The 27,895-nt window shown below is 39.6% G+C and overlaps 1 protein-coding gene across 2 annotated transcripts; it reads left to right on the top strand.

Annotated features, from left to right (window-relative positions):
* The first annotated feature begins 21,878 nt into the window (after nucleotides 1-21,878).
* LOC110694882 (disease resistance protein RGA2-like) lies at nucleotides 21,879-25,670 on the top strand. 2 transcript variants are annotated; one of them, XM_021872071.1, is made up of 2 exons: nucleotides 21,879-22,881; nucleotides 23,119-25,670. In XM_021872071.1, exons 1-2 carry the CDS (start codon nucleotides 22,233-22,235, stop codon nucleotides 25,578-25,580), a joined length of 3,111 nt encoding a protein of 1,036 aa, XP_021727763.1. In that variant the 5' UTR covers nucleotides 21,879-22,232; the 3' UTR covers nucleotides 25,581-25,670. The 2 variants fall into 2 exon arrangements, with proteins under 2 accessions (XP_021727763.1, XP_021727753.1); XM_021872061.1 differs by having other exon boundaries at nucleotides 21,880-22,890.
* The last annotated feature ends 2,225 nt before the right edge of the window (nucleotides 25,671-27,895 follow it).

Raw genomic sequence — 27,895 nt, forward strand, 5'->3', positions numbered from 1 at the left:
TTTATTGTGATGGGGGGTTGAATCGGTTTGTTTCAGGTCAATTTGTTATTGGTTGGGTGTCGTGGTGGGTGGTGGTGTTGGCCGGTGTTCTGGTGTTGGTGGGGGTCGTGGGTGGACGGGTGGTGGTGGGTGGTCGTGGCTGGTGGGTGTTCTGGTGGTATTGGTGGGGGTCGTGGCTGACGGGTGTTCTGGTATTGGTGGTGGTCGTGGCTGGTGTCGTGGCTGGTGGGTGTTCTGGTATTGGTGGGTCATGGTGGGCCGGTGGTGTTGGTGGTCGTGGCTGGTGGTACGAAGCAACATGAGCTTGGTTTTTTTTTTTAATAGAGCTGTTTTTTTTGTATTAGTTGTATTAATTTTATTACTTGTATTTTTTTTTATGTAAATGTAATATTACAACAAATAATTAATAAAAATATTAATGTTTTTAAATTTGTTTGGTTTGTGTATCAATTTATGTGAAAAAATCCAAAAAAAAAAAATTAATTTTTATACCCATAATGGGCAGCGCTTTGGCGCCAAAACTGCTGCCCTTTCTCTAGTAATGGCAAGCGGTTCTGAACCGCTTGCCATTTAAATGGCAAATGGCAAGCCCCCTAAGCCCATGCGGTTCAATACCGCTTGCCATTAGGGGGTTTGAACCGCTTGCCATTACGTTTATTCTACTAGTGTATTAATTCCTAGTATCATGTTTAGGGTATCATAATATTAATTCCTAGTATCATGTTAGGATGTTTTTATTGCTTTCTAGTATCATGTTTAGGATGCTTTTTACTCTTTCTAATATCATGTTAGTAACATGTTAGGGTTAAAGCTTTGATCTTTATTGTTTAGTGACATGTTAAAGTTTGTTATTAATCTTGTTAGTATCATGCCTAGGATCTTGCTATTAATTATTAAGCTTTATTGGGATTGATATTGTTATGATTGTTATTATTATGATCATTATCATGTTGCTTGATATATTTTATTGTTATTGCTTGATCACGCATTTTATGCATTTTTAAAGGAAATATGTACTAGAAATCACGCCTAATAAGATAATTAATAATTTTGTTTAGGCTAATATGATTTTAATTCAAGTGATCGCCAATAATAGTTTTATTTGCGCATTAATATTCAACCAACATAGATTAAACAGGTTTAGGATTAATCTAATGATTGTATGTAAGTTAGAAAGCGCACATGAATACGAGTAGAATAAAGTAGAGGCCTATTTTATAGGGTGGATTCTCTCTCTTTTAGATTGGATTCGTACCCTCATCCCCGAACACCAGTCATGGTTCCAGACCTCTTGGAGTTGACGATCTCATGGATCGTTAAGGGGTGTCACCTTCACCCTGTGAACGGTTTACAAGTTCCTAAATCTAGTTGGCGACTCTTTTTCTCTTGTTTCCTTCCCTTTGGACGCCACCATGCTTAAGTGTATGATCACAGTGGGGTTAATGTTTAGGATAATGCTTGAAATATTCCCTACACTTCCACACGGGGTATCTGCTGAAAGAATGGAATCATTCCCTTCTTGTAATGATTACTAAGCTTAGTACCCCAACAGAGATGTGGCATTTACGACCGATCAACCTTTGTAACACAGTGTACAAATGCGCTTCTAAATGCTTGGTGGCCAGGTTACGCCAGTATCTTCCTCTCCTCATCTCTGATTCTCAGCATGCCTTTGTTCAAGGCCGCGTTATGACGGATAATATTTTGTTGAGTCATGAGTTAATGGAGAAAATCAATTCTTCTAAAACAGGCTCTAATTAGCTTGCGTCGATAAAAATTGATATGAACAAAGCTTATGACATAATCCATTGGAGATTTCTTATGCAGGTCTTAAAAGCCTACAGGAACCTTTGGTTACTGATGATCCAACAATGCCTATCCACGGTGTCTTACTAGTCCTTAATCAACGATACTACCTCGAACACCTTTAAACCACAATGTGGTCTTCGCCAGGGCGATTCTATCTCTCCGTATCTTTTTCAATTCTGTTGGATATTTTCTCTCGTATGCTGCATCTGGACAGGATTTGAAGCTTTTTCAGGGAATAAAGCTGGCTAGAATGAGTCCTACTGTCTCGCAATTATTCTTCGCAGATGACGCCCTCATCTTTTTCCAGGCTACGTCTACAGCTTGTTCTAATATCATGCAGATCATTCAACGTATTACAAAGATTTCAGGTGAACAGCCAAACTTGTCTAAATCCTTGATCAAGTTTAACCTGAATGTCTATTCCTCTGTACAGGCAGGCTTCAAATCTATATTCCAAATGAAGCATGTTTAGGTGATGGACCTAGGGGCTCCAATTGATTTCGTCGGAAGAAAGAAAGACCACTTCCAATTCATCATCGACAAAATTATTGGGCGAATTAATTGTTTAAATGCCATTCGCCTTTCTCAACCGCAGAAGTTAATTTTTATTAACTCTATCCTAATAGAAATGGCCTCCCATGTTCTCTTCTATTATGAGTTACATGTCTCTATGACTGGGAAAATTGATTCCTTACTGTTTCGCTTCTTCTGGGCGTATTCTGAAACTAAGGGTATGCACTAGATTAATAAGGATACTATGCACCTTCCTCTTGGCCTGGGTGGTTTGGGCATTCGCTGTGTCTCATCCTTAAATAAGGCATTGCTCATGAAACAGGTTTGGCGACTCTTTTTCAATCCGCAGTTGCTAGTTTCTAAAGTTTACGGAGCACGAACGACCTTTCTTTCCAACAACCCTAATAGTCGGCCACGTTATTCTGGGGTCATTCTTATGGCCTACGAGGTCTACTTAAGGCGGACACTCTTCTGAACCAGGGTTGTAGCTGGAAAATTGGTAAGCGCCAGTCCACTCTAGTTGGGTCCGCTAAGTGGGCCAATGGGTTCATTCTAGAGTTAAAACCAGGAATTCCTTTGCCAAACTTGCCTCCTCATACTGTAAGTTTTTTCATCAATCATCACACAATGGGGTGGGATACTACTAAATTTGTGGATTGGTTCGTTCCTGCGGATGCGTCGAAAATCCTCGTAATAGAGGCCCCTGATACGACTCAGGATGATTTTTTTTATTAGGCAAGTACCACTTAAATACCACTGTCACGATCAAGATTCACAAATTTAACACATTGAGTTTAATTCTACAAAATTAGGGGGGGGGGGGGGCGTCCGCGTTGCGGCGCTCCCACAACTAGTATAGAATTAAAATTTGCAAGATAAGCTCCTTCATATGGCTGAAAGAAGCACCATTATTAAATTGGTGTTGATTCTACACTCTTTATGCTATGCAAACCTCTCTTTTTCTTAGTTTTATTCTTAACGAGCTCGAAAAATGTTGTAAGAGATTTTTATGAAATAAAGTGGATAGACTTCACTTGTAACACCCCCAAATCTCCCTCTGCAGAAATGCTATTGTAATACGTATAATTATACCGTAATTACAGACTTAGGAGTGTTACTGTCGTGTGATTACGCAAGGCTACTCAAAATACTTAACTCAATAACAAAACTTGCAGCGAAAAACTCAACTTTATTTTATTAATGCTTATGAAAATAGTAACATTGTTATGAGTACTCAAAATAAAGACAAAACCAACATTCCTAAACTAGGTGAAGTAAATTCCGAGACTCTCATATGCTGATTCATGACTCCACCTGAAATGATCAACGCTTCTTACCATTATGGTAAATAGGGCGAACTAAAACAAATAGAAAATACGGATTAGCAAAATATGCTAAGTACGATATGTGAAAGATAAGTACACTCAATTTATTTGCAAACAGGCTTTTAAAACAAATTCCAATAAGTAATCCAATAAATTCCAAACTCATGATTAAAAACCAATTCTCAATATTCTCCAAACAATTCCAATAACTCAATAATAATGATTAATAAAATCAATTATTTTCAAAAACTCAATTTCCTCTCTAAGTGTGCACACCCCCCAAGCTAATCTCTTACTATTTTAAGGCTATTTTTGAGGAAAAACTAGGTCATAGAAAGTCCATAGTTTTCAATGAATCTGCATAGTGGGATTAATATAATAACCATGCTTGTAAAACTTTTTAATACTCCCTCTGTCCCCAAAACTTCGACCCTTTTGGCTTGATTTCGCGGCTATTAAGTAACTTAAATAAAAAAAAATAAAAACATATTAGAAAATAAATTTACATGGGGTTTGTAAAAAATAGAGACATAAAGTATTAAAAATACATGAAAAAAAGAAAATTTTATATGAGGAAACTAATTTTGCACAAATATTATTGTAAATTAGTGGGCATTTTAATGAACATGGGTCGATCATTTTGGGACTAAAATTAGGCCAAAAGGGTCGAATATTTGGGGACGGATGGAGTATATATTTCAATAAATCCTTATAAAATTCCTCTTTGAATAAAAATCAACCTTTATAATAGGTTAACTCAAAACTCCTTTTTATTTCATTCAACATGCTTTAAAAATCAACCTTTTAATAAATACTTGAGATTTAAAATCTCATATAAATAACTTTTCAAAATCAATAACTCTTCCTTTGAAAACCCTTTTATTTAATTCATCAAACTTTTCGAATCAATTTATTTAATTCAAACCATTCAAAACATGATATGAAAATCAATCCTCCAAAATAAATTTATTAAAACAATATTAAAATAATACCTCCAAACATACTTTATTTTATAAATCATAATTTAAATCAATTTAATTCAATCACCAATAAAATCATATAAAACATGTTATTCAAACAATCACTTTCAAAAAGTATCTAGCAACCTAAACATACCTTGATTTCAAATATCAATCAACACTTTTCACTTTCAAAGTTCAATCAAAAATACACCATGAAGAAAATAAAGGAATAAGATTAAAGTGAATTGAATTTGCGTCGGAAAGAATAGACATAACTTGCAGAGGCCATGACTTCTTCAGTACAACTCTAAATTGGGTGATTTTTAAGTCTAACCTCAAGGATTTCTCAAGAGGAACAATCTTCCATGAAACATCAAAACCTGAAAAAATAACCAGAAGTGCCCAAAAAATGATTTTAAATGTGTACAGGCTGATTATGTATGAAAAGAGTAGAAAGAAAAGTATGAAAAGGTTTAGGTAAAAGAATAATAAGAGAGAAGACGGGAATTGGATTTTGGTGTGAAGAATATGAGAGGTATAAGAGGGTATTTATAGGCTCATAAATTAAAGAATTATGGTAGGGGATGTAGGAAGAATTACGGTAAAAATAATTAAGAAAATTACTTAGAGAAGAGAGCTAAAGAATTATGAAAAGTTATATATTAAGGTGACTAAGAAAAATTAATTTAAGGGAAGTGTGTTGTTGTCATGAAGATTAATATGGAAAAAGGGGTTTATTTGGGGAATAATCAACGATGAAATAAAGTAGGGAAATAAGATGATCAAATCTTTGTAAGATGGAAAGTGGGAATTAAGGAAATATGGAATTTGAGGAAGATAATTAAAATACAAAACTAACAAAATAAGTAACCTAAAATTAGCATATGGTGGCCAAAAATATTGAGTATATATATGTTCATTGAAGACGTCGCTCGAAGTGCGCCTACGTTAAAGCATGTGTGAATATGCTTGGCACTCATAGGAAGTGGGAATTGACATTACGATTAGGAACAACGGTTAGGGACAAAGCAAAGTAGGGAGCCGCCAACAAGTTTTTAAGGAACTTGTAAACCGTTCACGAATCATAAAAGGAAACCACGATTAAGGGACAACGATAGGCAACAACGATTAACCCGTGAAGGTTACACCCAATTCATAATCCATGAGATTACTAACTCCATATGGTTTGGAACCACGAAAGGAGGATCGGGGATGATGGTACGAAGTGAGTCATGGAGTCACATTTGCCCGTATTGGCCTCTACTCGATTCTTATTGTGAAAAGTGATTAGGGGATTTTGCTCCCACCAATCGGAATGCGCCACGTGGGCCAATCAGGTCCTGCCAAGTGTCCCCCAGTTGGAACTGTCAGGGCTTGCCACGTGGCATGCGCTTATTCGTCCACCTTGGACCTGTTATGTCGTGACATGTGGCATACTCCATGCCTAATGGAGAAACCGGCCACCCAGGCCCAACTTCCGAGGGAAGCCCAATCGGCCCTAGGTTAACCTAAACCTAGGATGGGAACGTTTCCCAAGGTTATAAATACCTCCCTTAATCCTCATTAAAGGGGATGACGAAAAAACACATTAATTACACACAGTAATAACCGGCTGATCTCGCTAACAAAGCAGATTACCTACATTAAACACTCTCACCTAGAGAGACCCAATCACTTTAATTTCCGCATTAATTACTCCTTAATCAAGTACTAACTTGACCGTTGGAGGCGGAGCTCCCAGGAGTCTCCGTTATTTTGAAGGTACAGGCGTCCGGTTCCAGTCTCGGAATTGTAACTCTCCCGCAGGACATCAGAAAACCCCGAAACATTTGGCGCCGTCTGTGGGGAGAGTACTTCTGAGATGGCATCCAAGTCTGTACCGACTCCTGAAGAGAGGCGTCCCCTAGACGACCCTCAAGTTCAGTCGGACCATGATACTGAGAGTGAATTTGAAGTTGAAGCTCACACTGCTTCAGACGGGACCCTAAGGGCCCGACGTACCCGTTATACCGAAAGGAGGGAACGGGAACATCTTCAAAGTGGAAGTGAGCCAGCAGGCGCACCGCCTGTTCGGCAACAGCCGACTGATGGGTCTGCTCCCATCACAAGGAACGAACTCATGACCTTCATGAGGAACTTCAAGGGAGAGATTCAAGAGTTGATCAACAAGAAGCCGCCTGCTCCAGTCAAGGAGCAGTCGGCTAAGAAACCCTCCACTTCACTGAAGAGGAAGCCAGTTCAAGGGCGAGAGGCGACTCCTCATCCTAAATCTAGGAAGCGGGAGCCGCCTGCCCTTGATTTCACAAAATTCCGTTTTCCTACAGGAAATAGGAAACCTGTTCGTCATATTCAGGCGGACGGGTCGAAGCAAACATTCACAGACGCTCGGCTACTGCTAGAGCAGAAGAAGAGTGACCGATTGTCAGAGTCGGCCTCTACTTCAAACTTTCAAGACAGTCTGCGAAATGCCTCGATGAGGCATACTCAGTCGTATCATGAGAGTCAGTCAGGCGGCACCTCCCGTCAGTCCGGCTTTCATAGCGACCAGGCGGTACCAAACTTACCATTTGTGCCGCAACAACAGTATTTTTTGCAGCCACCTCCGTTTGGTGGACCTGCAGCAAAAAACGTCCAACCTATGGACTGGCAGCTACGGTTGCTTAGACTTGGTGAACAACCGTCCGCCTTCTCCAAAGAAATTACTGAAGCCGCCCAGCCGGCCAAAGTGAAAAATGTACTAGTAGGCGCCTATGACGGCACTACTAACCCAGAAGACCATCTGATGGCATTCACCAACCTGATGTACCTTCAAGGGTTGGATGATCCAACTTGGTGCAAGTGTTTCCCAGCGACTCTCAAAGGAATCGCACAACAATGGTTCGGCAACCTGCCGACTGGTTGTGTAAATAGCTTCAGGACGCTTGCTTACTTATTCACCTCCAACTTCGCCATGAACATCCCTGCGAAGAAAATGACCCTTGATTTAGGAAAAATTCAGCAGGGCGAGAAGGAGGGGCTTCGTTCTTACATCAGGCGGTTTAACCTGATGAGAATACAGATTCAAGGGTTACCGGATGAGGTAGCCTATACTGAATTTTTCAGAGGTCTCAAAGACGGGTCTACCTTCAAATTTGATTTGGTTCGAAAGAGGGTGGCGACTCTTCAAGAGGCCTTGATTGAAGCAGAAGCCTATATACAGGCGACTGATCTTTGTACGGTAAAACAGTCGGACGGGAAAAGGTTCGACAAAAGAGAAGGACGACAGAAACAGTCGTCAAACAAAGATGAGAAGAGAAAAGAGGTCTGGGCGGCTGATTCCTCTAAACAGCCGGCCTAGAAAAAGAAAAAAGAATTCAAACCATACTCCCCAAAGTATACGTTTAACAAGGATAACCAGTTTATCCTAAAAGAAATCAAGGGACGAATCTCAATTGAGAAGCCGGTCCCCATGAAGGGTTCTGCAAACAACCGGAACCAAGATAAATTCTGTGCTTATCATGATGATGTTGGTCATCACACTTATGACTGCATCAGTCTTATGCGGTATCTAGACCGCTTGGCTGAGCAAGGTGATCTTGACACTTATGTCAAGAAATCTACGGGGAACACTTCCTCAAAAAAGCAGTCGGCCAAAAAGAATCAACAGGCCGACAGCTCCGATACAGATGATGCAGTCGTCTACACCATTGCAGGCGGCTTCTCAGGAGGCGGCCCCACTATTAGGGGCAACAAAGACAATATCAGGCGGTTAGATGTAAATTCCGTTCACCAAGAACGGCCGTCCAAATATTCATTTCCTGAGATTGTCATCACTGAAGAAGATCTAGGAGGGGTAAGAGGGCCGCATGACGACCCTATCGTTATTGAATGTAAAGTGGCCAACCAGAGAGTTGGACGAATCCTCATAGATACCGGAAGCTCCTCAGATCTCATCAGTAGCAAATGTCTGTCGAAACTAAAATATCAGACTGATTGCATACATCCGGCCTCCCACCCTTTAGTAGGGTTTGGAGGAGGAGTCGTCCACCCACTGGGACGAGTGGATTTACCCATCCGCCTGGGCGAAAAAGGGGAAGGACGACACATGGTAGTCCGGTTCCTAGTAGTAGAAGAACTCTCGGCCTACAACATGATTCTGGGTCGACCAACCCTAAATAATTCCAAGGTTGTTATAATCCCATCTCTTATGTTGCTCAAGTTTGAGAGGGATAATGGAACAGTCGGCTCCCTAAGGGGAGATCAGAGGATGGCCCGAGAGTGCTATCTCTCGGATGTCAAGCCCACTGTTATGGCCACTGGGTCAAGCGGTGAAAAAACAGACCTAGACAATGTCAAGGAGAGTACGCTTGTTCAAGAAGCAGGCGGCAAGAAGAGAAAGGCATCCCAGACAGGGGCCGCAAGAAAAGAAAGAAAATAGCAATCATTGGCAGAGGAGCGGTCGGATGATTTTCGCCCTCAGCCGGCTGGTGAGCATACGGACCTGATCTTAGACGACTCACGTCCTGACCGAACAGTCAAGGTTGGGACGACTGCTCTGACAGACCTTGGTGACGACTTTCACAAACTATTGAAAGAATACAAGGACATCTTTGCATTCGAAGTCCATGAAATGCCAGGCATTAGTCCTGATCTGGCGGTACATAAACTGGCCGTGGATCCGAAAAAAAAAGCCGGTACGGCAAAAGAAGCGGAACCATGGCGAAGAAAGAAGTCAGGCGGCAGCCGCCGAAGTTAAAAAATTACTTGATGCAGGGTTCATTCGGCAATGTTACTTCCCAGACTGGGTTGCAAATGTGGTGCTTGTTAAAAAGCCGAATGGCACCTGGCGAATGTGTGTAGACTACACAAACTTAAACAAGGCGTGCCCCAAAGACAGTTACCCTCTGCCTAAAATTGATAACCTGGTCGACTCAACAGCCGGCCATGCTTTGATGAGCTTTATGGACGCCTATTCTGGTTTCCATCAAATTCCTTTATGGAAGAAAGATCAGGAGAAGACGGCCTTCGTCACTGATCAGGGGTTATACTGTTACACGGTCATGTCGTTTGGTCTTAAGAATGCCCCGGCTACCTTCCAGCGAATGATAAACACTGTGTTCTTTGATCAGATTGGGAGAAACGTCGAGGCATACATTGATGATATGATTGTCAAGACTAAACTTCAGAAAGATCATTTGTCGGACCTCCGAGAAACTTTCGCCACACTCGGGCGGCACCATGTCATGCTCAATCCCAAGAAATGTGTATTTGGAGTTGAGTCTAGGAAATTTCTCGGATTCCTTATCAATTAGAGAGGAATAGAGGCGAACCCTGAGAAGGTGCAGGCGGTCATTGACATGCAGTCGCCTTGTACCATCCGAGAGGTTCAGAAGTTAACAGGTTGTCTGGCGGCCTTGGGAAGATTTCTAAGCCGATCAGGCGACAAATGCCTATACTTTTTTCAGGCAATTATGAAAAAGGCAAGGTTTGAATGGGGGCCGGATGCTGAGGCCGCATTCAAGAAATTGAAAGTTCACTTGCATTCCTTGCCGAGGCTGGTCAGCCCTTTGCCCAAAGAAGTACTCTACATGTACCTGGCCGTCTTTGATCATGCGTTAAGCGCTGTTCTCCTTGCTGAAAGAGACGGCTGTCAGCTCCCGGTCTACTTTGTCAGTCACGTACTGAAAAATGCCGAGTTGAGGTATCCCCTAGTGGAGAAATTTGGTCTTGCACTCTTCATGGCTGTTAAAAAATTGAAGCCCTACTTTTTGGCACATGCAGTCGTCGTGTATACAGACCAACCTATCAAGCGGCCACTTACCATCATGGAGTCGTCAGGCCGAATGATCAAATGGGCCATAGAAATACAGAGCCTCGAAGTTACTTTCGAGCCTAGAAAAGCAGTGAAGGGGCAAGCCTTTGCTGACTTTATTGTTGAGATGACTCGTCCTCCTGACTCTCAAGTTCCAGACCAAGTATGGAAGGTATATGTGGACGGAAGCTCTACTTCAAATGGTTGTGGAGCAGGCGTCATATGTCAGTCGCCAGAGGGCGACAGGTACGAGTATGCTCTACGCTTCAGTTTTCAGGCTTCAAACAATGAGGCAGAATATGAAGCTTTACTAGCCGGGGCAAGAAAAATAGACGCCTGTTCCGATTCACAATTGATAGTGAGTCAGTACAATGGCGAATACGAAGCAACCCATCCGGGCCATGATCAAGTATTTACAGGCGGTCCGACAAGCAGTCGGCTCCCTTGAGGATTTCCATCTGATCCAAGTGCCGAGATCAGAAAACAACCAGGCGGATGCACTGTCAAAATTAGCATCATCCGCCTCCGCTGATACTCCTCGAACTGTTTTTTGGGAAGTAATGGAGAAGAGAAGCATCGAGGAAAACCCTATTGGAATCCTAGACAGAAGCTCAACCTGGATGGATTCAATCAGGGCATATCTGACAAACGGTACACTGCCGGATGATCCTCAACAGGCGGCAGCACTGAAAAAACGAGCCACCTGTTTTGAAATGATAAAGGGAGAACTTCACAAAAGGGGGTACCTTCAACCCTTCTTAAAGTGTGTTACTCCAGAAAAGGGACGAGAGATACTAGACGATCTTCACTTTGGTTACTGTGCTTCTCATATAGGCGGTAGGCCGCTTGCTCAAAGGGCAAGGCGGCAGGGCTATTTTTGGCCTACTTTGGAAGCAGATGCAATGGAGATGGTGAAAAAATGTGACAAGTGCCAAAGGTTTGGCAAACTAATTCACCGTCCGGCTACTGACCTCACTACCATTCATAGCCCACTACCGTTTGCTAAGTGGGGCATGGACATTCTGGGTCCATATACGCCTGCTACAGGCGGAAGGAGGTACATACTTGTTGTCGTTGACTACTTCACTAAATGGGTAGAGGGGGAGGCTGTAAAGGGAATCAAGACGAAAGATGTAATTTCATTCATTTGGAAAAATGTCATCACTCGGTTCGGGGTTCCCATGTCTATGGTTTTTGATAACGGTCCCCAATTTGAGACGCCTGTTCTCAAAATCTGGTTGGGTGACCAAGGAATTGCAAACTACTTTGCATCTGTCGGCCGTCCACAAGCAAACGGCCAGGTAGAAGCCTTTAATAAAATCATCTCGGACGGTCTCAAGAAAAAGATTGAACGAGCAGGCGGCCTATGGGCGGACGAACTACCACATGTTCTCTAGGCCATTAGGACGACTGAAAAAGGGGAGACTGGAGAAACTCCATTCCTCCTAACTTACGGTGCGGAAGCTGTTCTTCCAATAGAACACTACGAGCCGACTCTTCGAGTAATGCTATATGACGAAGAGGCAAACTGGGAAGCCATGCGCCTGGCATTAGACTCACTTCCTGAAAAGAGGGGCAATGCTGTCTTGCGCCATGAAATCTATCGCCTGAGAATGACTAGATCATACAACAAAAAAGTACATAGGCGTCCACTCAAAGTAGGGGACTTTGTACTTAGAAAAATGGAAGCAGTTGGTAGGGCTAATGAGTCTGGCAAACTAACTCCCAACTAGGAAGGACCCTACCGAATCTGTGAGGAAGTCAGGGACGGTACCTACCGTCTGGAAACACCAGACGGACAACCGTTGCCTCGAACTTGGAATGTAGATAATCTTAAGAAATATTTCTTTTGAATGATGTAAATAGTCAAGAGCTACTTAATAAAAGTTTGCACTTACTATTCAATTTTGTACTAAGAGGGGCACGCCTACTAACAAATAGTCGGCTACTCTCCATGTTTAATTTTTATTCTTACTTAAGAGGGGCATGCCGTCTGTACCTTTACAGTCGGCTACTCTCCATTGAGTATTTTACTCTATTTTCAGAGGGGCATGCCGTCTGTACCTTTACAGTCGGCTACTCTCCATTGAGTATTTTTACTCTCTTCAGATGGGCATGCCGTCTGTACCTTTACAGTCGGCTACTCTCCATTGAGTATTTTACTCACAATAGGGGCATGTCGTCTGGACATATAGTCGGCTACTCTCCATAAGAAGATGGCCGACTGGTTCCAAACACATAGCCACCCCCCTAATACTTAGCTAAAAAGATTAGGGCCTGGCCGACCCTGTGCCTAACAGGCGGCTACCCTCCTTTTACTTAGCACCTACGTTCGCCAAGAACTTACCAAGGCCACAGGCCGAATGATCAGACCAGGCGCCAAGCCAACTGATCAAATCTACAAAACTAATACGACCTGTCCCAACATCATAGCAGGCGTCCGGCGGCATCCCTCCGGATGAAATTCGTCGCAGAGAGCAGCTGCCTTTTGGGTGGAACATTGTTCTATAAACTAATTACACGGCACCTATACGACTGTCCCCAAGGGCAATCACGTAGCCGTTTTTGAGACAAGGATAACTCTATCACTAACCAAACCAGTGGTAGCAGTTGACATCTGAGTCAGATGACCGCCTGTATTACTTGGGATAAATGCAGGGGGTACCTCTTGAGTTAATAGCCAACAAACATTGGAGAATCAAGGGGTCTAGCCGGCCTCTGCCGCCTGGTACCTCTACTTCTCAAGCAAGAGTGACGGCGACTGAGTAACTCTAACGTTAACTCATAGTCACTCCCTCAAATTTGGTATGGAACCTAAAAGGTTTGAGTAGACCGCCTGTTTTTTGGCAAACAGGGGCACTCAAACCACTATTCCTACTAGGTAACCTATTGAGTGAATAGCCAACAAACATTGGCGAATCAAGGGGATCATCCGGCCTCCGCCGCCTGGTACCTCTACTACTCAATCTAGAGTGTGACGGAGACTAAGTAACTCCTATGTTAACTTATAGTCACTCCCTCAAACTTAGTATGGAGCCTAAAAGGTATGAGTCGTCCGCCTGTTTTTAGCAAATAGGGGCTCTCAACCACTACTCCTGCTAGGTTAACAAATTATGAGTTAAAAGCCAACAAACATTGGCGAATAAGGGAAACAACCGGTACCCGCCGCTTGTTATCTCTACTACTCAGTTCCTTGGCGACTAGGTAACACTCATGTTTACTTGGTCAGACCACTTTCCTACTTGGTTAAATTTACAAATGACAGGACCGCCTGCCTAAAAAGGATCCAGACCTTAAAATAGTTCGAATACCGATTGGAAATGGCCGACTGATCGTCTATCTTGGAAACAGACAACCAGTCGTCCAGGGGAATAGGCGGCGTGACTAACTATCCGTACCTGTCTGCAACAATCGGCCATGTAAAACAGTCGGTCTAGTGAACAATTGGATATTAGAATATGGAATACTTAGACAAATTTGAGGCAAAACAAAGATTCATTAAAAAGAAGCCGGTCATTAAAGACCGGCAAAATATTCAAAGCCCCGGCCCCCTGGCCGGGTAAATACAAAACAAACGGCACGCAGGCCGTGGAAAGAATACATAAAGCTTAAGAAGGGGGCAGATCTTCAATATTAGTAGCTGCCGCCTGGTCAGCACTCTTCTTGCTGGACTCGGCTTCAGCTGCATCCTTTTTTGATGCATTACCCCCAAGCGGCACAAGCGCCACTACCGGCTCCTCCTCCTCCAACGCCTCTTCCTCAGCAGCCGCCAGGATCTCTTGATTATATGTATCCGAACACTGGCGGTACGTTTTTTCCCATGAGGCAAAGTCGGCATTAGGGAAGAGGCGGCCCCAAGTCATGCGCTGGATTTGAGCGGAGTCTTCCATCATCTCCCGGACCAGCTCTTTCTTCTCTTGCTCGGCCTTTTCCGAGAGCTTCTGGGTAAGACTCTTCTCCTGGGTCACCAGGCGTTCCTTTACGTTGGCCAAGGATTTCTCCACGGCTTCGTATGACTACATTTTTAGGCGAAGAGGTTTCAGTTCGGCCTTGAGATTGGTGATGGTCGCCTCCAGCTCGCCATTCCTCTTCTGGGCCGCCTCTAACTGAGCCCGAACAGCGGTGGTAGCCTGCGCTTGATAATAAAGAATATCAATGGTCAGAACTTCATTTTGGGCAATTTGAAACATTGCCTTATCACAGTCAGAGGCGGCCATAGCTTTTGCAGCCTTTACCTCTTTGTTCTTCCGGTCAAGCGGCTTGCGAAGGCCGTTCACTCGGAGCAGGGCCTAAGTAAGAAGAAACAGGCGTCAGTTTCCAAACAAAAAAGAAAACAGGCGTCCAGAAATTCAAAGACTCAAAAATATGCGAAGTATACCTCAGCAAGGACCCCTGCAATCCCGTCTAGGTCAAGGGTGCCGACACCCCTGACCGCCTCCCTTTCAGCTGGAGGAACTGCCCTGATCATAGACTTTGCCATCTCTACCAAGTCAGGCTCCTGAGGGCCGGCTGCATCAAGCATAAACAAACGGATTAGACCTAGTAAAAAAAAAGAGCGAGTCTAAAATTTACAAGGACAACTTCTTACTTCTAGGTGGCCCAGTTGGAGTTTTAGAAGAAGTGGCCGGCTGTTTCTCAGCCGCCACATGTTTCCTGGCAGAACCAGGAGAGCTCCCAACAGTCGTCCTCCGAGCCTTGGGGTCCGGCTGTTGGGAAGATGAAGCTCTTGGAGCACCCGTCTACAAAAGAAGAAAAAAAGTCAGTATATGCATAAACACAACTCCAAAAAGAGGGTGAAAGGTTCGGAGCTCACCAAGGGTGCCCCCTTCTTGGGGGAGTCGGTTGAAGCTTGTTGCATGATGGAGGCCCGCAACATGGCCGCCGCAGTCTTGGAGGCGGTGATTTTGCTCATGGCGTCAACTGCAAAAACAAACAGCAAAGTTAATAAAAGTCATAACAATAAATGTATGGAACAACAGAGTATTCGACAGGCCGACTACCTCTTGAGCACCGACTGCTGAGGCCACAGGCGGCCAAAAAGTACTCGTCGTAGAGCCATTTGAAGCTCGGGACGCAGTGCAGGGGTACTTGCTCTCGTACCCCTGAAGTAGAGTCGACCCTCGACTCTACTTTAAAAAGTCCTTTATCAAGGATCTCTTTCTTAGCCTTGGGGGGAACAGGCGGCATGCTACGGCCGCCTGCAAGAAGGGGCGGATTCCTGTTCCACCTATTGAAGCGCTTGTTCAGCTCAATGTCTGAACTCTCAATGATGAGGAAGGTGCTCCGCCAGTCCTTCCACTTGTTTGCTTTACCTCTCGTCATGAGGTAGCCCCTGTGGCTTGTCAATTGATACCAGCCGGTACCGCCTGTCTTAGGGGTCCGGCTGAGATAGTTCATATGGGCGAAAGCCTCGAAGCTCGGCTCCACCCCGTGCAGTTCGCACCCGGCCACATAGCCGAGTACGTTGACCCAGGAGTTTGGGGCTAACTGCCATAACCCCAACTCATACCCATCCAAGATCCGCTGAACAGCCGGATGTAATGGGAAGCGCAGCCCTGCCTTGATGGCCGCCTCGTAGCAGCCAAAGCAGGCGCTATCATAACTGGAACCAGCCGGCCAAACGACTGTGTCTTCTTGATCCGGCACAAGCACTAGAAAGTCGGGGCCCATGGTGTGGTTTGCAATAAAGCTCTCCACTTTCTCTTGCATGGCTGTTATCCGGCCCCGAGGTACCGTGCAGTAGTAGGGGGTATTTTGCTTTCGGTAAGAGGCGGATGGCTCCGCCCAATTGTCCCCCTTCTCAACTGCGTGAGAAAGTCTCGCCTCTTGCAGGCGGCTGTTTTTCTCTTCCGTGTCCAAAGAAGCATGGCCAGAAGAGCTTGACTCGGAATCGTCCTCTGACGAGTCCGAAGAGGACGACTCCTTCCCTCTCCCGGAGTGGCCCGCCTCCTCTCTTTGGAAAGGAGCAGATTTGTTAACTGTTAAATGGGAAGGGGTCACTATGACTCCTCCCTCAGAATTGCCGGCTTTCAGGCCGCCTTGTTTCACTTCCACATCTGGCGCCTGGTCAGATGTTTCACTAAGCGGCACCCTGTGGGAGGAGCCGTCTGAATTTGAGATCCTAGCAGTCTTTTTCGTTCTGGCCATCCTGCTCTGCATAGACACAGATACAGTCGGACTTTGTATAAAGGGCAAAGATGGGTCCGGAAAAGGGCAGGCGACACTCCTAGTCCTAGATTCAGCCGTCCCCGGTGACCGGCTGATCACTAACCTAGGTCGTGTCGTGTGCTTCCGTGGTGCCATTTCAAAAAATAAAAAGAAAATTAAGAGTAAGAGAACTGACAGTTACCAGAACGAGTGACGGTTGATGAAGTTCTGAAAATCCTGTGCAGTCGGCTTGTCAGAACAGGCGGTAGGCAGAAAAGGTCCGAAATGTCAGAGCAAGTTCAGGGGTCCGAATGTTCTCAAATAGTTCTCAAAGTGTGAAAATGACTCAAGACAATCCTCCCTTATATAGGCGAAGTGAGAAGGCGAAGGGTCACTTTCAGAATTCAAAATTTGGGCGGGAAAATCTCTCGTCCTTTCGGCGACTGACACCTGTAGAAGGTCGCCGCCTGTTACAGTGCGACACCTGTCACAGGTAACACGTGACCAGTCACGTGCCACCTGTGAGGGGCAAATGATTAGGGGATTTTGCTCCCACCAATCGGAATGCGCCACGTGGGCCAATCAGGTCCTGCCAAGTGTCCCCCAGTTGGAACTGTCAGGGCTTGCCACGTGGCATGCGCTTATTCGTCCACCTTGGACCTGTTATGTCATGACATGTGGCATACTCCATGCCTAATGGAGAAACCGGCCACCCAGGCCCAACTTCCGAGGGAAGCCCAATCGGCCCTAGGTTAACCTAAACCTAGGATGGGCACGTTTCCCAAGGTTATAAATACCTCCCTTAATCCTCATTAAAGGGGATGACGAAAAAACACATTAATTACACACAGTAATAACCGGCTGATCTCGCTAACAAAGCAGATTACCTACATTAAACACTCTCACCTAGAGAGACCCAATCACTTTAATTTCCGCATTAATTACTCCTTAATCAAGTACTAACTTGACCGTTGGAGGCGGAGCTCCCAGGAGTCCCCGTTATTTTGCAGGTACAGGCGTCCGGTTCCAGTCTCGGAATTGTAACTCTCCCGCAGGACATCAGAAAACCCCGAAACAAAAAGCATTCATGAGATCTATAAGTTAATGTTAACAATCTTATATTGGTTTGGAATTAGTAGTGAATTATTTATTTTTTATTAACTACAATTAATGCTTATGTTAGTTAGGCCCCGTTCACTTCACCTATTTTCGCGAAACTTAAATTATTTTTACTGAAATGAAATTATTTTTGCTGAACTTAAATTATTTTACTGAACTGAAATAAATTTTACTGAAATGAAATTATTTTTGTTGAACTGAAATTATTTTTGCTTAACTGAACTTAATTTTTTTTTTTTACTGATTTTCTATTATATTTCTTCTTTATAGTTACCGAATTTTACTGAACTGAACTGGAATTATTTTTGCTTAATATCATTTTTTTAAGGTGAAGAAAATAAGGACCAAGTTTTTCAAATAAATTAAATTGCCTCAGAATTAACCGCATGTCCCAAATGGTGAAAGAAAAAAGTTTATATCCCAAAAGGTGAAACGTATAAAAGTTTAGACCCTATTTATTTCACCTTAAAAAAAATATTCAGTAAAAATAATTTGGAAAAATTGGCAGTAACAACACCAACTATGACAAAAGTGCATGTAGCAGCACAATCTTTCGAGGGTGCACTCAAAATCACAAACTATGCACTTAGGTGCACATAACAACATAAATGATTGACAAAATTTAGCTTTCTTCTTAAAATGAAATCTTAAATATTTTTAATGCTTTTTTGTTTAAAAATATTTTTGATTAATTCCATTCTACTTAATTTTCCATTTTCCATCTCATGTAATTAAGAAACCATTAAATTGAATTATTTCAAAAAGTTTTCGCCATCATTTTCTACCGTTTGTTTCTTAGTTTTACATCTCATGTGATGATTGACTTAGTTTCCTCTTCCATCATAATTACCTAGATGAAGCCCGTACAATGCACGGTTTGTTTGAATTTTTTAAAATATATATATTTTTGAATTTATGTGCTAAAATTGGTTATATATTTACATAAAATTCCTAATATCAAAAGATAATATTTTATATTTAATTAATTTAAATTTAAAAATCTCATTTGCCAATTTCGCTTACGTGGCATTTGAATTATTTTATTATAAAAGATTTTAATAATCTCTTATTTAATTGGCTACTACAAAAATTTAAAATCCTACATGGCGCACTAAGAAAATTAGATCCTACGTGGCTGTCTAAAAACTCGGGAAAAAACTCCCCTTTATATATGTATTAGATTTTTTCCCTTTAAGTGATTCTCTCTTAACCTCTACATTAAGTGTTGTACATAAAAAACAAGAAAATCAATTTGACATATCCTAAAATCCAATTCTAAAATTATTTTTTAATTAAGTATTTAAAATCATTTTGTGGGGTTTGGTATTGGAAAGTTACCTATGTATCCTGAAATCTCGTAGAATAAAGGTATTCAAATGATTTTTTTTTTAATTTATCAATTTAGTATTTAACTAAGTTGAAAGGGAAAGGAAACTAAGTCAATGTGAGATCGATATTAGAAAATTAAAAGTAAATGAAGAAGCAAACAAAGGAAAATAATAGCACACTTTTTTTTTGAAGGAATCCACTTAATATAATGGTGGAGGTTAAGAAATGCTTAAATGAAAAAAAAATAAATACAAGGTAAGACTAATTTAGTCACACATGATGGAAAATTATATATGTTTAAATAATGTTTAAACAATTATATAAAATAATAAAGATTCCACTTTTTTTTCCATGAAACCTTAGTTAATTGGTGTCATTTATGCCAATATGTGCACCCAATTACATAATTTGTGCTGTAAATCGCACCCTTAAAAGGTTGTGCTGCTACACGCACCTTTATCAAAGTTGGTGTTGTTGCGGCCAATTTTTTCAAATAATGTAAGTTTAGTAAAAATAAGTTCTGTTTAGCAAAAATAATCTGAGTTTAGTAAAAATAATTTCAATTTAGTAAAAATCAGTAAAACTAAAGAAGAAATATAAAATCAATAATAATAATTTCAGTTCAGTAAAAATTATTTAAGTTTAGCAAAAATAGTTTCATTTCAGTAAAAATAATTTTAGTTCAGCAAAAATAAGGTGAAGTGAATGGGGTCTTAGTCTCTAATTGTTACCTTAACTCATTTTCTTATAACTAGGCAAAGTCTCGTGCCATGCACGATCATAATTAAACTTTACAATAAAAATTATAAAGAATGTTGTTAATTTTAAAAATAATTTATCCAAAAAAAATATTTGTAACAAAATAACTTGAATTTTAATTTATACAAATACCAAATGCGTGCACAAAGGTTATTGAATTGAATTTCATAAAAATAATATACCCCTCCATTACATATTATTCGCAACAAAGGGTTATTATTTGTGACAAATAATACCCCTTTGTTGCAAGTAATATGTAACGGAGGGAGTAGAAATAGAAATTTAGAAACTATAAGGTTTTATGTAAGAAAATGAAAATATTAGCTTAGGTTAGTACCCGTATACAAATTCATATATATTTGTTTTTATTTTGTTGACACATTTTGGTTGGCATAATATAAAATTTTAGTTGATTTTATATTACTTTAGAATAATTAGTATTCCGTAATTAACTTTTTTAAAATATATATTTAGTGAGTAGTAGGGAGTTTTATTTTAATTTTAATAATCACATTGCAAAAATGCATAGAGTAGTTAGATTGAATTTTTCAATGTATGTTATGTACTCACTTTTCTTCTCTCTTACTTTTTTAATAATTTAATCAAGAGTTGGAATTTTACACTATATATTCATATGTCATCCTTGATTTAATATTTTTTTTTACCAATATACAATATATAAATATGATCCTATAGTTGGATCTGTCATAATGTCTTCTTTTACAAAAAAAATAAATCTCATAATTTTAATAATCTCTAATTAAAGATATTGATGGTCAAAGTTGTGTCTCAACAAATGTGCAAATGCAACTCTAGCTTATAAAAAAACGGAGGGAGTATAATATAATAAAATGATTTTGTTTAGTTGTTTTTATAAACGTTATGTATAAGTATAAGATTTATACAAAGTTTGCTACCAAAATGATTTTTCTATTTTTAATTAAAATAAATTTTATTGTCAAATGATAAAAGTTGGAGGGAAAAAATTGATAATATTATAATATTCTTGGATAATGATATATTTTAATACCTTTTTTTTTAATATATGCTACTATTTAAATATTTAATCAATACCTATAAATCCTCAATAATCACCAAAGTAGGAGCAAGGAGCTTGGAACGACATTACAGTGGTAGGGTATGGATAAGTTCAACATACAAGACCAATTTTAAGAAACTGCAGGCACTTATGATATGACTGATTTTCATTGTATTAGTTATTGTCGAGTCGGATGGATGGAGAGTGACCCTCTTTTCCACTTTATCAAAAGAAAAAAAAAAAAAAAAAAAAAAAAAAAAAAAAAAAAAAAAAAAAAAAAAGATATACTTTGGGAGTTTATCAATTTGGATGAAAATTGAATGGTTTACAACCTTTCTAGCAAAGGTACCTGTCCTTAAAGTACATAAAGCTGTAGGAGGATGGCTACATGCATATTAGAAAAGGAACAAGGAGGGAACCAACAACAAAGATTCTCTTATCTATTTGTTTTGTTACAATCACAACATATTCTTTTTACATCTATTTCATAGTAATTGCAAGATGCAATTAGACCAGTCAATTCTTGACCCAACACGAGCATACCCAAATTTAACCCGAAGTAGTTCAGAGAGAAACTGAGCTTGAACCGACCTTGACCCGTACTCGACCCAATTATTTAACCCATTTATAAAATATTGTATGTAATGACATTGTGTTTTTTCACTCTATTTGAGGTAGTTTGTAGCACCACCCGACTCATTAACCCGAATTGGCATGTTTAATTACAACACATCTTATTTGGTAAGGGTCCACTACTATTTTTCTCCCCTCCCATTTAGGCTCTGTTCATCCATCTTAGTTTTGGTAAATTGATATTATTTTTTACTGAAATGAAATTAGCTTTACTAAACTTTAATTACTTTTACCGAATTGAAATTAATTTTACGAAACTAAAATTATTTTTATTGAATGAAAATTAATTTTACTGATTCTATATTGTATTTCTTTTTAAAGTTACTGATTTTACTAAACTGAATTTTTTTTTGTTGAACCAAACTGTTTTTACTAAACTAAAATTATTTTAATAATTAACTTGTTTATTACGTATTATTATTATTTTATTTTTATTTTTTGTAAGTTGAATTGAGCAGGACCTAAAACTCTCTTGTAAAACCAAGAAAAAAACTCTAACCATTTAAGCTATTCCTCATTCCCATTACTCGTAAAATATCAACTCCCATACAAGTCTTTATTTATTAGTAATCATTCATTTTTAATTATTAACTTCCCTACAAGTCTTTATTTTCCTTTAACTTTTAATCATTTCGGTACTATATTGTGCTTGCAATTCTAAGTGATTTCCAACTCAATTCCACATTATTTGCCATAACAACACTGTATTTACACCTTTGCCTTTTCTCCACTCTAAAATCAATTCACTCTTCACACTTTGTTTCAATTATTTGTGAAAGAAAACCATCATCTAACAACAAAACAACATGACTACCATAATAGAAAATGCAGCAGGAGGATTATTAGCAAATGAAGCTTATGGACTGATCGGAATGCTGTCATCACGTATCGATGCTGAAATCAAACTAGCTCGCGGTTTCAAGAAAGAGTTAGAGGCAGTTAAAAGGCAGCTCACTCGATTAACTAAGCTATTACATGGTGCTTCTTGCCAGTCGATCACCAATCCATTGATAGTCGATTGGCTCAAAACTATAGAGAATGTTGCCTACGACGCAGACGACTTGCTCGACCAATGGTCCTATGAAGCTCTACAGGATAAAATTGTTATCTGCACCCGAAAGAGGGACAAGATTAAACGCGGTGTCTCTAAGCCCATTTCACGCTTACGTATTGGTCACAAAGCAAGTGACTTAACGAGCTTGATTAGCAACATATATGATGATGCTAATAAGCTTGGTATTAGACCAATCGAAGTTGCCTCAGGAGACGCGCACAACAACAGTAAACATTGTCATCCAAGTGAAGATCAAGAAACAAGCAAACTTCGTAACCAGCGACACTATGTGGATGATAAGTTGCTCATAGGAAGGGACGAGGACTTAACACACCTTGTTAAGTTAATATGTGATCCTAACAACACTAATTCATCCCATCTCACCGTCATAAGCATAGTGGGTATGGCAGGTGCATATCATCTTCTTTCTATGTTTGAGTGATTTTCTTTTTCTTATTTTTTTCTTTTTTTTACAACATAGGATACAAATAATTAAATGCATGTTTTATCTCTTGCAAATTGTTTTGACAAGAAAAACTTACCCCTGTTTTTGTAATGAAAACTTACCCATATTTTTATGGGTATAAGAGGTGAATTATGTTTTGACGTCCTTTTATATATATTCATTTTATTGGTAGGTTTGGGAAAGACGACATTGTGTAAACGCATTTCCAAGGAACAAGAGGTGCGGGAATTCTTCAACTCTATAGCTATTTGGCTAGTCATCTCTCGTAGCTATGATCTTCTAGATGTTTTAAACAGAATGGTGGAGATGCTTTGCAGAAAACATTCATCCATGAAAGATAGACAAGCACTGATATCAGAGCTTCGTGAAAAGTTGAAGGATAGAAGGTATTTACTCATATTAGATGATGTATGGGATACAATTCATTGGGAATCCTTGAAATCTACACTAGAGGAAATTGGTGGGTCCTATGGTACTACTGTACTAGTGACTTCACGCAACAAAGATGCAGTAGGAAAAATGGTTACGGCTTGTTATGATAGTAAGGGTAAAAATAAAATTAGAAGGCCTTATATCTATATGTTGCAGGGATTGAGTGAAGCTGACAGTTGGTCGCTATTTTTGGCTAGAATAAGTGATGATAGTCTAGTTGATAGCGAAAAAGAAGTTATTGGAAGAAGAATGTTGAAAAATTGTGGAGGTGTTCCTTTAGCCATAAGAGCACTAGGAGACTTACTAAGGGACCAAAGTCTGGATAGATGGAAGGAGATTGAGAAAAGTCAAACATGGACGAAAGTGGATAGGAATGATATTTTGCCTTCCTTGAGGTTAAGTTACGACTTCTTGCCAAGCATGACTTTGAAAAAATGCTTTGCTTATTGTGCCATATTCGGAGAAGATGAGGTCATTGACAAGAATAAGTTGATATACATGTGGATGGCTCAGGGATACTTGCAACCTTATGAGGTAATGGAGGATAAAGGGGAAGAGTATGTCGAGCATCTGATGAACAGTTCCCTTTTCCAAGAAGCAGAATTGGATGACTTTGGCAAAGTGAAGACATTTAAGATGCATGATCTAATATGGTCTCTTGCTCGAGTTGTTTCAGTGGGGGAGTGTTTGTGCTCGAATGGAGATGAAAGATCAAATGAGGTTCTACGGCACTTGTTAGTTCCCAAGCAGTCTAAAAGCAGAGAGCTCACTCTCACATCCTATACAAAGCTGCGAACATGTTTGCTTTTCAAGGAGTTTGAGCATCCTTGCTTGCATTTTTGGTTAAAATGTAAGCACTTAAGGGTGTTAAATATAGGATGGAATTGGAGCGAGGATTTAGATTGGGAGCCGTTGGGTAGCCTAATACATTTGAGGTACTTTGAATTTGATGTCGACAATGGTTTGGGTGTCATGCAGTCTAACCTTGGTGAGCACATCACCAAACTTTACCATTTGCAAACACTTTGTATAAACAACTTATGCATAGTGAAAGATCCATGCAGTACTCAATTTCCGAAACAAATAGGTAATTTGGTGAATTTACGGCACATCCTTGATAATGATTCCATTGGTATACCTATGGGGTTGAGTCTTTTGACTGCTCTACAAACTTTTCCCGCTATGAATTTAGAAATGAATTGGGGTGGGAGATTAAGTGATCTTGGTTCATTGACTAATCTCAGGGGTACATTGGAAATCCACAATATATGTTTTGTAGATGGTGAAGAAGAAGCTTATGATCGAGTTCTGCACAACAAGTCGTATCTTGACAGTTTAGTTCTCAGATGGGGTTATAATAAATCGCCAGCAGTTAAGGATAACCCCCATGCGAATGAGATCCTAGAATCTCTGCAACCCAATGCAAACTTAAAAATGCTTCAGATTTGGAATCATGACGGTACTAGATTTCCAAGATGGTTGACTGAAGACGGAAGTTCCTCACTTTCCAACCTCGTCTCCTTGAAGATTTATAGATGTAAAGCCAAAGGAATTCTGACATTAGAGAGCTTCAGATCTCTTCGTTTCTTACAAGTGGAGTACTGCAAGAGGCTAACTATTGTATTACCAAAGGAAGGGTTCCAATGTTGCAATTCGCTCGAACAGATAGCACTAGTTGGTTGTTATCAAGTCAGAAATTTTGTAGACTTGTCCACTTTGACACAGCTTCGTTCTTTAACCTTAAAAAATAACCAACTACTAGGGTTGGGGAGTCTTCCTTGTTTAAGGGAAGTACACACTGATGAATTAGTACTACTTGCACTATTGAGCGAAGATAGTCCTGTTTGCAAATCCCTCGAAGTTTTAACATTGGAGGGGTTCCAGTTGACTGATAATGATGATCATACAACTGTTCTTCCTGATCAGCTCAAATACTTGAGGGCACTCCAATGTTTGACAATCGGACACTCTGAATGTTTGGAAACGATACCTGAATGGCTGGGGAAACTGACATCTCTCAGAGAGCTGCATCTTTATGGTTTGCCTAAACTGAAGAATCTGCCTTCTCTAGAAGCAATGCGGTGTCTCTCGAATTTAAAAAGTTTAGAAATGGCTGGTTGCCCTCTTTTGTTAGCAGATGTTGAGAGTGAAAGTGGAGAGTGGCTTAAAATTGCCCATATCCCTCCTTTCATACACTACTGATGTTAGTAATGATGATGTTGTAAAATGTAAATCAATCTTTTGCAATCACAAGTACACTTTAATATATTGGTGGATGTTTTTATATGTTTATACTCTAAATCTTAATTCTGAGTATGTCCAAACATATTTCAGGCAATTCAATTTGGTTTTTCACTTAGGCCCTGTTTGGTTTGATGTAAAAGGTTTTCATAGAAAATGAATTTTTCATTTTTTCCCATTTTCCTTTGTTTGGTTTGTTAAGGAGTGGAAAACAATTTTTCAAGGGTGGAAAATTCCATCTTTAATGATGGAAAACATTTTTCTTCCAAAAACAAGGAAAGCCACATTTTCCTCTCCTCTTTTTTTACTTCCCTCTCATTCATCCCTACATTTTCACTCTTATTTTTTATTTTTCTTGGACTTTTCTTGTATGCAACCAAACAATGGAAAACTAATTTGCAATTGTGTTTTTTCTTGCAAATATGTTTTCCATGAAAACTAATTTTCCATTGAAAATGTTTTACGTTAAACCAAACGGGGCCTTAGTGTTTACAGTATATTTATATCTACAGCTTTGGTTATACTACAGTTGATAAAAACTCTGTAAAAAGTCCATGTGTTTTTTATTTTTAATAAAAATCGTGAATCAATGTAACAATGTCTTTTGTCTCGTGTGACTTACTGAATTGACCAAACAAGAATAGTTGAGTTACCTCTATCTGGCTAAATCAATTCTACATCTTCGGCTTCCTCATTGTCGTGCTCATTATTCGTATAGTAACCTGTGCTGAGATCACCATTGTGCTATGCTACTTCCAGCTCTTATTTGACATCAGGTTCTTCTGCCCTGTACCTCTTCTTCTGCATAGCATTCGATTTCTTCACCAAGCTTGAAATTACAACGGTCGTGGGTATAAACTCATCGTCCAAACCTTTGTGCAACGAAAATCAACTCGTCATGGGGTTGTCACCTTATCCTCGATGCCCATAATACTTTTAGTGACAAACAAATAGTTTGTTGCTCGTGCCATTGTTAGTAGTTTGACCACGATAGTACAAGGCGTTGCCCATAGATGCTATTTGTGCAACCAGATATCAACATTTGTCAACTAAAAATAATAGAAGTATTTTACAAATAACAAAAAAATAAACAAAAGTTTTATCAATACAACATACCACAATTCAGATGAAACCACTTGTAAAAAATGAAAACTTGATTAAGATAGTTTAGCAAAATCAACTACAATTGTGAAGAGATATTGTTTTTTCTTTTTGGTATTTAGAAAGCCATAAAGGCGGGGGTGAGAATCGATCTCAAGATTTTTTTGAACTGTGAGGGAAACTCTAATCACTTGAGTTATCTTTCACTCTCCTTGTGAAGAGATATTGTCCAATATATACATTTGTGTTAATTAGTTATACTAATCTATAATATAACTAAAACCCATGACATTAACATGGTGACGACATTTGTCTTCATGAAATTTATGATATAGCGCCACATAGATGATGACATGACAACACATTAATATTTGGATTAAATTAGATTTGAACTATTTCATCCCTTGAAATTCCCAACTTTTCATTACCATCACTATTATATCAAGCAGACATTAATTTCACTTTGATTTATCAGGGATAAAATTCATTTCCTTTATTACTACCTCCGTTTCTTATTAGTTGCAACTTTGGGGTATTATTTGTGAGATATAAAATATCCAAAGTTGCAACTAATACGAAACGGAGGTAGTATATTTGTTGTTTCTATTCAACAATTAATGTCACTTTATTACTTAATTAAGTTAATTAGAATTCATATATGAATTGTAACTTTTCATTAAGGGTTCTATAAGTTTTTAAGCATTATTTGCAATTTCCTACATAAATGTAAAACAAATACTATTGCCTCTCTCTTTCAATCCCCAACTAATTTAATTATTTTTTAATTTTATTATTTAAACTTGAGGTAATGGTTTCAAAAATGATTTAAACTCAAGATAATTTTTTTCATCATTTTATATTTAACCATAACCCGGGGCATCGCCTGGGCCCCAAACTAGTTTACTATTAAAAATCTTAAATACAACGTAATTTATCTAATTCCCAATATGTAGAATTTTAAGAAATTTCATCCATCTAAGATATTCATAACAATTCTTTGTCATGTACCTAACCCGCCTGATTTATGTGTTTTTGTACAGATAATTAGTAATAAACACTATTGAAGATAAAATCTTAAGTCATAAAGCAACAACACCAATAAATTAAAACAAAATCAAGTTATAACATTGTAAGTCTAAACAGTAGTAATTAATAAAAAAAAAAAAAAAAAAAAT

Source organism: Chenopodium quinoa, unplaced genomic scaffold, assembly GCF_001683475.1.
Source record: "Chenopodium quinoa cultivar QQ74 unplaced genomic scaffold, ASM168347v1, whole genome shotgun sequence".
Taxonomy (NCBI): Eukaryota; Viridiplantae; Streptophyta; class Magnoliopsida; order Caryophyllales; family Amaranthaceae; genus Chenopodium; species Chenopodium quinoa.

What these genes read in the sequence shown, in the direction of transcription:
- LOC110694882 (XM_021872061.1), top strand. Translation starts at nt 22,233, where the DNA reads ATGACTACCATAATAGAAAATGCAGCAGGAGGATTATTAGCAAATGAA. An exon ending in AAGCATAGTGGGTATGGCAG is followed by an intron (nt 22,891 to 23,118) that starts GTGCATATCATC and finishes TTTTATTGGTAG; the next exon opens with GTTTGGGAAAGACGACATTG.